This window comes from Tenrec ecaudatus, chromosome 3, assembly GCF_050624435.1.
Source record: "Tenrec ecaudatus isolate mTenEca1 chromosome 3, mTenEca1.hap1, whole genome shotgun sequence".
Lineage (NCBI taxonomy): Eukaryota > Metazoa > Chordata > Mammalia > Afrosoricida > Tenrecidae > Tenrec > Tenrec ecaudatus.
In genome coordinates this window covers 217,688,903-217,703,523 of record NC_134532.1, presented here as the reverse complement: position 1 = coordinate 217,703,523, position 14,621 = coordinate 217,688,903, and the positions used below count along the sequence as shown (strand labels likewise).

Genomic DNA, 14,621 nt, shown 5'->3' with positions numbered 1-14,621 from the left:
ACCGGGTGTCCCTGGGGCTACCCCACCTACAGATACCCAGCCCAGCCCTAGCCCTGCCAGAGGGTTTCTCCAAAGCCAGTCTTCCCTTTTCCTGTGGCCCTAGACCCTCCCTGAAGACTGTTTTCTGTCCATCTTTCAATCAACAATTGAGATCAATGGGTGGACAAAGGCCTGGACTGTGGGTGGCCCCGAGTCTCCCCCCCCCCTCCCCGCAGAGGGCAGGCAGTTGTTGGGCAGGCTCTGAGCAGCCTCCTTGGCTTGCCAGCCCAGACTCTGGAGACTTCTGTGGGCTTCCCTAGGGCAACGGAGCTGAGCGCAGCCAGCGGCTCTGAGGGTCCCAAGAAACATTCCCTAGAGGACACCCTCTGTGGTGGTCCTGCTCAAGCCACAACCCTCCCCCCCTGCCCACCCATTCTCCCACTGCATCACGCACTTCCTCAGCAAGCCCCCCCCCCCCTGCCCCAGGTCTCCGGTTCTGACCTTCCCTTTCCCTCCGGGGTCCCCTAATTCCTGCACACCAAGCTCACCAGCCCCAGCTCACAGCTGCAACTGATCACTCCTCTCTTCCAAGAGTGGGGGCGGAGTCTGGCTGAGGGGGTGGTGGCTGGGATCCCTGGCCAGTACTTGCCTGCTCCCCACAAGAAATCTAAGCTGGTTCCCTGGCTCTTCCTGGATAGAGGGTTGCTTCAGGCCAAGCCCTTTCCAAGCCGCTCTAGTCTGTGGGTGTCAGGTCAGCCAGCGCTGGGGACACCACGCAGAGGTTAGCACTAGGGAGGGACAGCGAGACTGAGTAGGGGGGGCAGCCCCGCCCTGGCCTTATGCCTGTCTCTGGGGTCCCTGGGTCCTGCTATGCAGCTGGGAGGAGGTTTAGGGACAGGGATGCCTCTGGGTGTTTCTCAGAGTGTCTTACCACCCCTGCCCACTGCCAGGCTTGGTGAAGACACCCACACACATACACCACACCACCCCCACTGGTCTCAGGGTCCTGGGCAGGGAGGGAAGGCGGCTGGGAAGCAGTGTGCTGCTGGCTAGATTCCCCCACCCTGGCCCAGCTCAGCTTCTGGCTCTAGATTGTTCTGCCACAGCCCCCAGACAGCATCCACTCCAGGACCCTGGCTTTGCACTGAGGCACAATTTCCACAAACAAAACCAGTCATGTGGTGGAGGCCACCAGTCAGTGAGGGGTCATCGGTGTCCACCCCACCCCCAGACCTCCTCACACCCCTAGGCGGCCCCGCCATGCCCCTCCCGCTGCCCTCAAGCTATAGCTCAGTGCTGACACATGAGAGAGCCCCCCCCCCCGCCCCACACACACACACACCAGCCTACAGCCCACAGGCTGTCTGCCTGGGGTCTGGCCCACGGGTGAAGCTTAGCAGTGGTGGCTGGGAGGAGGGAAGCCTGTGTTAATTAACCCAAGTTCAAAGGAGGCCATTATTTTCTCATGAGGTCTGGTCATAGGCAGCCAGTCAGTTGTGGCACCTTGCTTGGCTCTGGGGACAGATGCCTCATCCTTAGGGAGCAAAGTAGATGCTGAGACTCCAGCCAGCTCATCCTCATCCCAGGCAGCAAAAGGGAGGGAGGACACACCCTCTCCCTGTCAAACTCTCCCAGAAGCCCCTGCAACACCCTGCTTGCAGCTCCCAGCCGAGCTTCATCACGTGACCACTCCTTGAAAAGGAGCCTGGGAAATGTAGTCTTTCACTGGGAGGCATCTTGTGCCCTGTAGAAGGGGAGTGGGAGTGGGCAGTCTGTGGCTTTGCCCTGTTTCTGTTCCCACCTGCCCAGCTGAAGCCTGGGTGCAACTCAGGCCCTCAGCCCTGCTGAGTGGTCTTACACCAAGTCTACAACCAACCCCCTCAAGTGGACACCAAGTAGGTCCAGCGCCCGGCACTTAAATGCTACGCTGCTCTTTGACCTCCCCGCCTTGTGGTCACAGGTCTGGCCATGCCCGCCTGTGTCTTGCCTGCCCTGGTGCAGCCCCTCCCCTGCACACCTTTGCCCTCCTCCTGGCATCATCAGTCCACCCCGCCCTGCTGGCCCTGAGACAGAGCTACCCTGGCCTGTCTGTACTGACCGTCCCCAGTCCCCACTCCCTTAGGTTCTCTCCACACTGGTCCCCTCTTCCCTGGAGGGTCCTCTCCTGCCCTCTCCCCTCACCCTCTTTGCTCCCTTACTGGTCTCTTAAATGCCGCTCCCGCTCCCCCTAGCTCCCCCTAGCTCCCCCAAATGCCCCTCCTCCCCAAGATGATCCCCCTCAACCCCTAGAGGCCAGACCTCTATTGCAGCCCATTCCCCACAGAGATACACCCCAAACTCCCCACTTGGCCTGCTCCTCCCAGAATCCCACAGCCTCTCCTCAACACCTTCAAAGCAGCCTCCCGCCCCTAACCCTAGCACACACACCTCCCCTCACATCCCACCTCATCCTCATCACATCTAAGTCCCAGGGGGCCTCTATTTGCAAAACTCACCAGCAGTACACCTCAGCCACCCGCTGCCCCAGGCCTGGGTGACTGGTTACCCACCCCCACCATCCAGTCTCCCCAGCACAGCCAAGCCAGGACCCTCTCAGGACCCTCCAAGGTTCCTCCTCCAGGGCCCAGCCTCACAGGGTGCTTGCCTTCCACACCACCCTGTCCTTCTCCAAGGGGTGGCTCCGACCTGTCCCCCATGACCTCTGCTCCTGCTCCCAGTCACTGGAGTCAGAGGCTGGCTGTTCCATCTGAACTTAACCAGGCCCCACTGGAGCCACTAGTGTCAGGGGTGCAGAAGGACCTGACCCAGCCTGAATGTGGCATCAGGAGAGCCCTCTGGTGATGAGGCTGAGTGTGTGTGCAGGGGGTGGTGGTGTTTGGCAGTGGGGAGGCTTCATCTGGGGAGCACCAGGGACTGTCCTCTGAGAGGGGGAGGCAGGGCTGAGGTCCACTGAACCCAGGACAGGCTCAGACTGCTGATGCCACCCCCCCCCACCCCCAGGAGCTCCTCCTCCCCTTGCACATGGCCTCGGGGTCTCATCCACACAGGATCTTGCTTCCCCGCCACTTACCTGCCCCCAGCACTTGTGCCCAGCCAGCCCTGAATGGTGATCGCTAGCCTGTTCTCCCGAGCCCTGGGGAACAGGGTGACAGTAGTTGGGCTCTGCCCCCCTGGCCAAGAAGACAGGAGCAGAGTGTGCCTGTGTTGGGAGCGCCCATCCTGGAAGGCTCCTCACAGGGTGGGCAGGCACACCCGCCTCTGTGTTTTCTGTGTTTCTTCTGCAGCCATGGTGGACCCTGAGATGCCCATGGGCTAGAAGCTACAGGCTCCAATGCTAAAGATCCCTGGCGACATCAGAGACCTCCTCAACAGCTTTGGGGCCACCTGCCCTCGGACTGGTCTCACTCCAACAGCTGAGGTGGTGTAAGCACTGTCCTCGTGGGGGGTGGCCCTCCCTCCTGTCACCCCAGGCCAGTTCCTTGTCTGCCTCAGCTCTTGGGCCCACAGCACCTTGGAAGGGCTGGCTCTGGGTGCCCTCATATGCCCAGTGCTCTGCCCCCAGGGAGCCCTCTCCAGGGGGCTTTTCAGGGGCCCGAGAAGCCAGTGCTACCCAGCTTCCCAACCCCCTCCTCTGTGCTGCTGCTCCCACCTGGGCTGCCCTGTGCTCTTCGCCCCCACAGGCCAGCCTCTCTAGGGGCCCAGGGCGGTCTGTATGGAGGTCCTGGGGGGCAAGAGGGCCGGGCCAGCGTGTGCTCCTGACCATAGAGGATGGCCCGATTCAGGGCCTGGGCTGGGTTAGGGGGGTGAGTCAGTAGGTTCTCCCCAAGACTCTGGAGTCCTTTTCAGCGTCCCCAGTCCTTGCACCCTCACCAGACCAGCCCACCTTCCAACCAGGGTCCCTTATGGTCCTCCCTCTATGCTAAAGGGTGCTCCATCCATCAGAGGCTCGCCTGTAGTCTGGGTGATAGGCCCCGCCGGCTCCAAATTCAATATTGGACTAAAGCCTGCTTAGGACCCCATCTGCTCCCACCTACTCCACAGGGGCTCGTGGAAAAGCAGGGTGTCCTCAGGGCATGGAGGGCAGGCCCCGGTAGTACTTCAGCAGCAGTGCCCCTCATCAGGAGGCAGAGACGGCGCTCTCAGGAGTCCACCTCCTCCCTGGCCAGAGCAGCCCAGCATCCACTGGCCCTGGCCCTGGCCACCCACCATAGCTGGCCAGAAACACACTGGGTGTGGGGCTTGACCTTGAATAGATACTGCGTGGAGATCTGGTCCTGAGCCCCTGGGAAAGCCCCTCAGCCCTGACTGAAATGTACAGAAACACTCTCTCCTCTTCAATGTTCCAACTTCGTAACAAAGTGGCCTTTGTTGCAGAAACGTATTACAAAGCTACAGTGTTTCAAAGGGTATGGCAATCGTCTATGGCTCATGGGGCAGAATCAGGTCCAGAAAAAGAACTAGACCCGAGGCAGCACTGACTGTGTGGCAACTGAGGCCACACCCAGGAGCCCTGGGGGCACCGTGGCTGTGCTTTGGGCTGCGATCCACAGGGTCCGCAGTTCAAAACCACTGGTCACTCCGCGGACAAAGACGGGGGTCTTTACAGTCTGGGAAATTCACAGGGCCAGGTCTGCCCCGTCCTACGGGGGCAGCGAGTTTGGCTTTTTTTTGGTGTTGGCATCACACTCCCCCGCATGTCGGCCATGGTGAAGGCATTTCAAGTCTGCAAACATTTAATAAATAAACAACACGGGTTCATTCACAAGCGGTGTGGGCACGAGTGGCTATATGATGTTTAACAACCTGACTTCTGGACTCGGATTTCGTACCAGAATAAATGGTGAATAACTCGACTTAAATGCGAAGAAGGAAACGTATTAAAGCACCAGAAGCAAGCTGGGGGGCAGGGGGGGGTCTGTTTATTTAACCACAGAGGGGAAGGACATTTTAACGTAACACTCAGAAACCACTAACAGGCGAAAAGCAATTCAACTCCATAAAAACGGAGGCAAAGAGAATGAAATCAGAGGCAGGCTGGGGAGGCTCCCAGAGGCTGGAGCCCAGGGCAGGTCAAGGGAACAAACAGGCCTGCCCTGGGAGTACGGCCAGAATGCTCCTCAGAGGCACGGCTGATGAGCCGTCTCACGTCCTTTGGACATGTTGTCAGGAGAGGCCAGGCCCCTGAGGACATCCTGTTTGGTTAAGTAGAAAGGCAGCAAGAAAGGGGAAGGCCGCCACAAGATGGACAGACGGACGGACAGATGGACCCAGTGGCTGCACTCATGGGCTGCATTCCGAGCAGTGGTGAGGGCGGCGCAGGGCATGGCAGTGTTTCCTGCGGCCTTAGGTGGGGTCCTTAGGAGTCGGAACCCACCTGACGGCAGCTCTCAGCATCTACTGCAGAGGAACCAGGAGCACAGGAAGATGCCAATCTGGTCCAATGGGAAGTGCCACCCCCGCAACTGTGTGCGTCAGGACTTGGGGAATGAGCAGTCCCGGACATGGCGGGCGGGAAGGACACACCATCACATTTCTGCAAGAGCAGGCTGACAATGTTGATGACAACAGACTTCGCCCAGCATCTCGTTCCACTTGGGGCGACAGTCAATGCCCAGGGGGCCGCGGTCCAGGAATCACACCGAGTGTTGCACTGGTCAATCTGCTGCCAAGACCCTTCGAAGGGTGCAGAGAAGCCAAGGAGGCCTTGGAGGGCTTAGGAGTCCCTGGTCGGAGCCCTGTGGGTCCCTGTGGGCCCACCTGGTAAGGGAACAGAGGGGGCCTCCAAAACCCACGCCTCCATCAAAGTCACATGACTACTGGGGGAACGGCAAGGTAAGCCTCTTGAACCCGGAAGTTAAAGCCACACAGCACTCTGGGTGTCAGTCAATCGGGGTGTTGCTAAAACAGTGGCTTGGAGGCCTTCCCACGCCCTGCTCTCCGTGGCACTGTGGAAGTCTTTCAGCGTGGCCAGCCCATCACCACTCCCTCAGTGCCATCCATCGAGGTGACGACGGCTCTTCGCAACCCAGTAAGACTGGGGAGAAAGTCCCCTTGTGGGATTCTGAGACTGAGTCTTTTCTTTCTTTTTTAAAAAAAAATTTTAAAAAAATCATTTTACTGGGGGCTTGTACAACTCTTATCACCATCCATCCATCCATCCATCCTGTCAAGCCCAGGAAAGAGGAGAGAGGAGCCTGAGGGTTATAAGGTGCCCTGCTGTTGAGTGTGACTGTTGACTATTGCGTGTACACACACACTAGCATGCACACCCCGAGCCCCTTGGTAGACGGGAAGTTCGGGCACTTCAGGAAATCGCTGTCTAGTTGCTAGCTGACCACGAATCTAACCAAGCAGAGCCATCAGTAGCGCACAGGGCAAAGAAGGGAATTTCCGGGATTAGCTGCAAAGCCCCCAGGTCCGGCGTGCTGGCAACTAACACTTTAAGGCGGGGAGGCTGTCCGACCCACAGCGTTACTTATGGCGAGGGTCCCTATGAACCAAGGCTCGGGGAAGCCAGGTGTGGCAAGAGCAGCCTGGGGTCTCCAGGAAGGGGATTTGGGCCCACAATTAATTCCAGCTCCAATCTAAAAACAATTAGTTCTTATGACATGGCCCTGCTTGATGTGGTGAAGAAGCCAGACGGTGCCCACTTATCAGAAAGAACAGCATCTGGGGTCTTAGAGGCTTGTCTCAACACCAGTAGCATCTAGACGAGGCACGGACCGACCAAGTCCACATGGAAGCAGCACACCAGCCTGTAAGTGATCAAACTCAAACCAGGAGGAGGGAGGGATGTCAGAGCTAAAACCAAACACCAGGTTTGCAGAAGGCTGTGGATGACCACAGTGGAAGCCCACACCCACCTGCAGGGTCAGTGAATTCCCCGACTGCAGTCCAGGAAGGCGGCTAGTTTTGCTGTCCGAGCACTGGACGGTCGATCGTGGCAGGTGTAAATGTAAAACCGTATCATTTGATTTCCTGTTTGACCTTCTTTAAAGTTGCCTCCATTTTTAGTATTTTCTGCTCTTTTAGATTGAGGTTTTCTGTCTGTTTGCTCCTTGTTTGTGTAATTTTCTGTACATAAATCCAGGACGGGCAAGTCCTATCCGGACGGTAACTGGATTGATAAAGGCCCAGAGGGACGGGCAGGGGAGACAGAGGGAAATGGAAGCAAGTAACAAGGAGAAGAAAATGTTCTGAAACTGGTTACAGTGATGCCGGCACACAGCCTCTTAATGTGACTCAGTGATGTAATTGTATTACATGTGAAGTATATGCCAATATAGCTATTTTTTCTAGATAAATCATTTTATTGGGGACTCTTACAGCTCTTATAACAATCCATACATCCATTGCATCAAGCACATTTGTACATTTGTTGCCATCATCATTTTCAAAACATTTTCTTTCTATTTGAGTCCTTGGTATCAACTCTCCCTTTTTCTTTTCTTTTTAAAAAAAATCATGTTATTGGGGGCTTGTACAGCTCTTATCACAATCCACACATTTATCCATTGTGTCAAGCACACTGAGACATTTGTTGCCATCATCCTTTTCCAAACACTTCTTTCTACTTGAGCCCTTGGTATCAGCTCATTTTTTCCCAAAGAGCTATTTTTTTAAAAATACCTAGCTGCCTCTTAAAAAAAATTGGCAAGTTGATTTTAAAATTCATACTTAAAAAAGGATTCAGATTAGCCAAGATTATATTGGAAGGAAAAAAAATGTTGGAAAACTCATACTGCCTGAATACAAATTCCTACAAAACCACAGTAGCCGTGGCGTGGTACTAGCATGTGGTCATGCCTGAATTCAAAAGCAAGTAGATCTGGGCATCCAGAAATAGCCCTTCAGTTATAGGTGCACAGTCAAGGGTAGCCTCGCTTCCCTGCTCAGGGGTTGATCTCACTCACGGTAACTCCGTAGGACCCACTGAGAGTCACCTGATTTCAACAAGGGTGCCCAACGACCCAATGAGGAAAGGGCGCCCTCAACAGATGGTGTTGGTGGGATGATGATGGTGGATCCTTACCTCACACCAAATAGAAAAATCTACCTCAAATGGGCTAGAGACCCAGGTGCGAGAGGGGACTATAAAGCTCTCCGAAGAAGACATAGGTGTAAGTCACTGTGACCTTAGGCTGGGCGATGGTTCCTTTGGAATGTAGACCCCAAATAACGCACAGGTGGCCAAAGACAGATTCTATTTCATCAAAAATTTTAAAATGTTGTGCTGGGAGGATACGGTCAAGGAAGTGAAAAGACAAAGAGGGAGAAAACGCCTTCAGATCCTAGGAAGGTCTAGTATCTTGAAGATGCTAAGAATAAATAATTTGGAACAAAAAATCCACTTGAAAGTGGACAGGGGACTGGAGAAGCATTTCTCCAATGAGGATACCAGGAAAAGAGGCTCCGTGTCATTAACCAGTGAGAAAATGTCAATGAAAAGCACAATGATGCGGTGCCACCGTGCCATGGGGGGCAGGGGCAGACCAGAGCCAGGAACAGGTGTTGGTGAGGTCCTGGGACTTCGAGGCAGGTTGGCACGTACTCACATCACAGGTTAGGCACAGAATGACCACATGGTTGCCGAGACCAAGTGCTTATTATAGTGGTGCCATTCACGAGAGAGAGAAGTCCTGTGACCAAAGGCCCGACAACATGTTCCGAACAGGCAGGCACTGGAGACAGCAAAGTGGGTCACCGGTGTCTAGAGCCTGAGGAGCCTGGCGGCACACGGGGAAGGGCCTGGCTGCTAACTGGAGGGTGGGCGGTCTGAACCCAGCCAGTGGCAGCTCTGTGGACGAGAGGCCGGGATCTGCCCCCACAGGGATGGCTGGGTGGACTCCATTCCGCAGGGGCTCCCCGCGTTGTCATCCTCTTCTGGAAGCCAACTGGGCTGCCTTTCTCCCGGGGAGTCCCCGGTAGGTCTGACCTTCAGTTTAGCAGTCACATTCCTGAGTGACCATAGCCAAGGAAACTCAATGGGGCAAGTCTGTGCAGAACACTGGCCCGGGGCACCCCATAGCCCTGAGTGTGAGGGAAGGGGCAGGAGCTCCCAAGTTCCTCTCTGGGGTGACAAAAGCCCAGACTGACCCTGACTGTGGCGAGGGGCACATGATGCTGGGACTAGGCTACACACCCTGAGTTGGGCACTTACAAGGCGGCACTGTGGGGACCCGTGTCCAAAGCAGGTACTGGAACAAGAGGTGACTGTGTTCCAATAGGGAACCCTGCCAGCACTCCACCACCCTGTGGAGGGAGCAGCCAACGGTGCGGCCCTGGGAGGGAGCCCTGCCTCCTCCCCTGGCCAAGCACACCTGACCCACAGGCATGGCCTGCAGGAAGACACCCCACAGGGCACACCACCCTTTTCTCACCCACGGGGAGCCAAGCTGACCAGAGCTGCACCCCGCCCCCACCCCAGCTTCACCCCGACCCGGGCCAGGCCGATAGTGCCTCTGTCTGGCAGGCCGGGGCAGAGGAACCAGACCTCTAGTTCAACGCATAGTTAAACTGGTTCGCAAACTTCTCGTGCTTCTTGCGGTCCATCTGATTCATGGCGGTGATGACCCTGCGCACAGCCGCCCTGCGAAGGAGCCAAAGGTGAGCTCCGGCACCGCCCTTCCCGGCCCCATCAGCACACTGAGGGGCACAACAAGTGCCCCGTGAGGACCCGGCCCACTGCTGTGGGGAGGGGCTGGGGGCCAGGCTGTCCCTCAGGCCCGGGGCTTACTTGTGGAAGACTTTCTTCCCGATGCGTGCCCGCGCCGTGTCTGCCTGCTTCTTCAGGTCGGTCAGGTGTGGGTACTTCCTCTTCTTGCCCTTGCCCTTCCCTTTGCCCTTGCCACTGTAGCGTGATGACCCCAGGTCCAGCCCAACAGCGGCCTCCACGTCTCTCATGAGCTCCGGGTCCTGCCACTCTGCCAACACACAAGGATGGTGCTCTGGGCCGGGGAGGGGCGGTCAGGGAACGACTCACTGCCCGGCCTGCGCCTGGGCCCCCAGCCCCTGTGGCCAGAGGGGTGAGGAGCAGGCAGGCTCTGTGGGTGAGAGCTGGCTGGGAGGGTGTCTCTGAGTGTCCACCAGTCCTCCTAGTGGGAAAGGCAGGGAAGCAGGCAGGAGGCCACTGGAAAGCAGCTTCCTGGCCTGAGCCAACGCTGCCCTTGCTGCTCAACATGCAGCTGGCAGATCTGTGTGGCAGGAGGGCCAGGGCTGAGGCAACGGGTGGGCTGGCCATGCAGCAAGCCCTGCCAAGGGCGGGAACTTTTGTCCACACGGGCAGCATTGGCCCACCTGCGAGCCCACGGTCATCTGTCAGGTCCAAGGATGTACAGGAAGTGGCCCGGGTGGGGTCTGCATCCAGCGGGAAAAGGAAGGTGGCCCCCGCCCCAGCAACGCTGGCCCTGCAGTCCACACATGGCAGGCAGGGCAGCGAGAGGCAGGGACACACCGGCTGAGTCTAGTTGGCGTCCTTGCGGGAGCCTGGACACCCCCCCCCCCCCGTCTCTGCGTGCATTAGGCTCAGCGTGTTGCCCGGCCAGACCACCAGGGATCCCTTCGGCTGTCACTGGCCTGGCCAGGAAGGGCGGTGATAGCCTGGACACCTGGTGTAGAAGGGTCCTAGCTGCAGGCGGGGATGGAGCGGGGAGGCAGGCAGGGCCCCCCCACAAACGGATGGCCAGGCCTGCCCAAGCAGATTTTTTGAAGTGAAGGACGACAGGGCCGCCCAGTTCAGATACAGGAACGATTACTCCAAGATTAAGGAAAACTGTCTAAACAGTTTATCTCCCAGTAATAAGAAGGCGTCACAGTGCAGGAGCCCGGAGAATGGAGCGATTGTTTAAACACAAGGGGAAAATGCCGGCATCCAGTCCAGACGGAATGAGCACCTCGGGAAAATGAAGGAGCAATTTAAAAGCCTTTGAGGAAAATCAATAGCTGCTGGGCCGCGCAGCCTTCCTGAGCGCTGACGGCCGCGCCCGCGCACATTGTCACCGGGTGAGCCGGGGAGCGGGCGGCGGATCAATACTGTCGTTAGTAAAGAGATGCTATTTCACATCTGACTGGCCAGCGGCTGCTGGCCGCGCCCGGCTACCTGGTTGTTAGCAAGTCACCCAGGGCTGCAAAGCCAGATACTCTTCAGAGCTGACACCAAAAATAGGCACTCAATTTGCTCCCGGGTGAGCCACCGGGGGAGGCCGGCTGGTAGATGAACAGGTCAGGCCCTCCCCTGCGACACCAGGGCCCCCAGGCCTGGGCCAGGGGAATGCAGGGCCAGCTCTGTAACCAAGGCAGCTGTCCTGGAAATGATGGGCAGCCTGGAAGGGTGGACGGCTTCTCCCACCCAGCAAACCCATGCCCATGGCATGTCATCCCTGGCAGAGAGAGGCCCGCTGACGAGGAAACAGAGCTGAGCCTGGGCAGGGCCCCCAACCACTGGTCCTGGGAGACAGGCACTACTCGCCCACCCTTCAACACTGATGCTTCCAACACCTCACCAACCCCAACCCCTGCCTGGCCCTGTGGCCCAGTGCAGGGGACCCACACTGGCTGGGAAAACCATCCAGCACTGAAGCCCACCTGTTCATGAGTTGGAGGCTGGCCTAGGACACTGCGACTCCTGGACAGACACAGCTCTGCCCAGACAGCCCCACAATGCCAGCTCCTAGGTCCACTCAGCCACCTGGCACCTCTCCGGCAGCGTGTGCCCACCTCAGCTCTCACATGACCGTGCTCATGCCCACACGCACCCCACCTGCCTGCCTCCCATCTTCCTGGGGAGAGCAGGCCACAGGCTGGAGCTCAGGATGGGTGCTCGAGCCCTCCCTCACTGCCTGCACCCACCCCACTTGACAAACCACCCGGGCTCTGGCTGTCCTCCCCGCAGACCTACCCGGGCACTCTGCCTGCTGCCGCAGCTGCTGGCTCTGCTCACGTGCCCTGTCCTCTGGGTGGAGGGGTTGCCCATGGTCGTCTCGAGGGATGATCTTCCCATGGAAAGGGCACTGCAAAGGTTGTACAGGTAGCAAACTGAATGGGGGCCACCACCTGGGAGCCCCCCCCCCCATGAAGACAGAGGACACAGCACACAGGCCACCTGTGGTAAGTCACTCAGAGCACTTGAGGGGCCTCTGCTCTGACCTGGGCAGGGGGACAGCAGTGGGGTGGAGGCTCGTGCACTGTGTCTACTTGGTGACCCAAGTTCAGCCCTCCTGCCCCGCCCTGCCCTGGGAGCCCAGGCAGCAAGCTGGGGGTGTCTGCCTCCTGGCCTCCGAGGGTGGCTAGCCAGTGCAGAACCACGTCCAGGGGTGGGGGGTGGGCACCTTCAACCGGTCCTGACGTTCGCAGAGCCGGCCGTCGGGCCGCAGGGCTCGGCAGCGGTGCTGCACAGGCTCAAAGCTCCCAGCAAAGGTGATGTGGCGGCTGCGGAGCATCTCCGAGACATCGGCGTTGTCCACCTCCTCGTCCACCTCACTGGGCTTCCAGAAGCGGTGCTGGGAGTCGGCTCTGTGGGGTCAGGGCGTCGGCAGCATCAGTGGGGCAGTCGGAGCCCAGGGTTCACGGCGGGTGCCAGCCCTGCTGGGACTCAAGGCCTCTCAAGGTCACCTGGCCTTGTGCAGACACAGCCAGCTCTGGCCACCTGGAATCCACATGCCTGTGACCACTCCGTGCCAGACATGGGGGGAGGGGAGGACAGGGCAGACAGGAGCCCTCTCAGTGGGCCCCACACACCAGCCTGGGCCACCTCTGCAGGGAGGGAACCCTGCCTCGCTGCACCCTGGCACGGTACCCTTTGCACATGGGTGGCACTGTTGCCCCGCCCTCCAAGGACCCAGGTCAGCTGCGTAAGGACACCCTTAGCACCCTGGTCCCTGGGCTGCAGGAGGAGTCTAAGCCCTGCGGAGTTCCCCGCAGGCAGGGGATGGGAGCAGCTAGGGCTGTGCCACAGGGTGAAGTGACCAGACCCAGCACACGGCCCCCTGGAAGCCTTGGGCACATCTATACTCACTTGAGAACCTTGCCGGCCACCGACTGCTCCTGGCCCCAGTAGCACAGGTCCACTCCAAAAGGCACCACAGGTGCTCGGGCTCGCTCTGTGGCCAGCTTCTGGGCCTTGTCGGCCCCCGATGGCACGCTGGCGGGGCTACAAGGGCATCGCAGGGCTCAGGGACCAGTCACAGGCTGGCTCCTGCAGCCCTCCTCTCCCAGCTCAGGATTCTGCCCCATGGCTGGCCACACTGGAAGGCAGGGAGGATGAGGGACCTCAGCTCCCACCGTAACCCTTGGGGTGGCAGTTCTGCCCCTGGCCAGTGGAGCGTCCTCCCCACTCCCGGGCCTCAGTTTCCCCTTCTGGGGAGTGAGCCAGTGGTCCCTGACTGCTGATGTCCCTACTTCCTGGGCATTTGCTTGTGTTTTACAAAGGTCAACGTTTCTCTCTTAAAGGCTTGCAACCATCAGAGACACGGCATGGCTGTGCCCACCCCCGCCCCACCCCTGCCTCAGGCCAGAGAGGCTTCCAGGAGCCCAGCCTCTTCTCAGGCCATGATCCTTGAGTCCTTTGCACCCCTTGGCCTCTCAGGAATGGGCGGGGTCTCCCCACTGGACAAGCCTGCCCCTCCCCCCGCCCCAGGCCTATGACACAGCCCAGGGCAGCAGTCACTGTCAACCTAGGGGGGTCCCCAAAGGTGCCAGGCAAGTGCTGCCAGATGGGGGAGCCGACCAGGAGGTCACCTGGTGGACATGGGTGTGGGCAGCCGGGCGCGGAGCAGCTGCAGCTGGGCAGCAGCAGAGGTAGGGTCCGATGCCTCCTCGTCCCTCCTTGTCCTCGCTGTCCCGGGCACACCTTGAGCAGCACGCCCCCTCGGGGGGCTTTTCTCTAGAGCCTGGACAGGGACTGTTGGGTCCAGTCCTAGAACAAACATACATGTCCGGTTCTGAGCACCCTCCCCACCCTGCTGAGCATGGCTTCCAGTGCCCCACCCCAGGCCCCAGGGCAGGAAGAGTCAGATTCCAAACACAACTGGATTTATAACTCCCCATGCTGAGACACCTACCACAGGCCCAGGCCTAATATTGGCTGCCCACGCTGAGCTGTCCACTACCGGCATGACACCGGCTGCCCACGCTGAGCTGTCCACTGCAGGTCTGACACTGACTATCCACCTGTAGCAGCCGAGCTCTGCCGGTGTCTCTACATTGGCCTAGGGCCAGCTCTCAGGCAGTGTCTCTGTCCCTGTCCAGCCCTCTCCAGCTGTTGTGTAAGGTGGTGCCCAGGGGCTGTGGGCAGACTGAGGAGACAGGAGGGGCCGGGGTGTGGATCAGCACAGCAGGGGCTGGCTCTCCACAAGGTACAGTCCCTTGCCGCCCCTAACTCAGGGTGGATGTAGCGCAGAGAAGTGGAGGAATATCACAGACAGAGGGAAAACCTGGAAGTGTGTCCCACGAGACAACGCTGATGCCTGCAAAAAATCCCACCAGTGGCAGCGTCCCAGACAGCAACCCTGGATGGAGGAGGCCCGAGAAGGTCCTTTCAAGAAGCACAGGAGGGAAAGTGGGTCAGCCCCCAGACGCTTATACCCAGCTAAACTACTGTCTGGATGTGAGGCCGAGGGTCATCCTGTGTACAAGACTCCCTGAGG

At 58.7% G+C, this 14,621-nt stretch overlaps 1 protein-coding gene across 3 annotated transcripts in view; it reads right to left on the bottom strand.

Moving 5' to 3' along the window:
* Positions 1 to 7,417: 7,417 nt before the first annotated feature.
* UVSSA (UV stimulated scaffold protein A) overlaps positions 7,418 to 14,621 on the bottom strand; it is a 33,219-nt gene continuing 26,015 nt past the window's right edge. For 2 of the 3 annotated variants that reach the window (XM_075544581.1, XM_075544582.1), the window contains exons 9-14: positions 13,714 to 13,891; positions 12,992 to 13,126; positions 12,306 to 12,489; positions 11,876 to 11,987; positions 9,716 to 9,902; positions 7,418 to 9,568 (exon numbers count right to left, since the gene is read on the bottom strand). In XM_075544581.1, coding sequence (XP_075400696.1) covers positions 9,475 to 9,568; positions 9,716 to 9,902; positions 11,876 to 11,987; positions 12,306 to 12,489; positions 12,992 to 13,126; positions 13,714 to 13,891 — 890 coding nt within the window. In that variant the 3' untranslated portion in view covers positions 7,418 to 9,474. The remainder of the gene's footprint in view (positions 9,569 to 9,715; positions 9,903 to 11,875; positions 11,988 to 12,305; positions 12,490 to 12,991; positions 13,127 to 13,713; positions 13,892 to 14,621) is intronic. The other variant, XR_012783496.1, reaches the window with a different exon arrangement.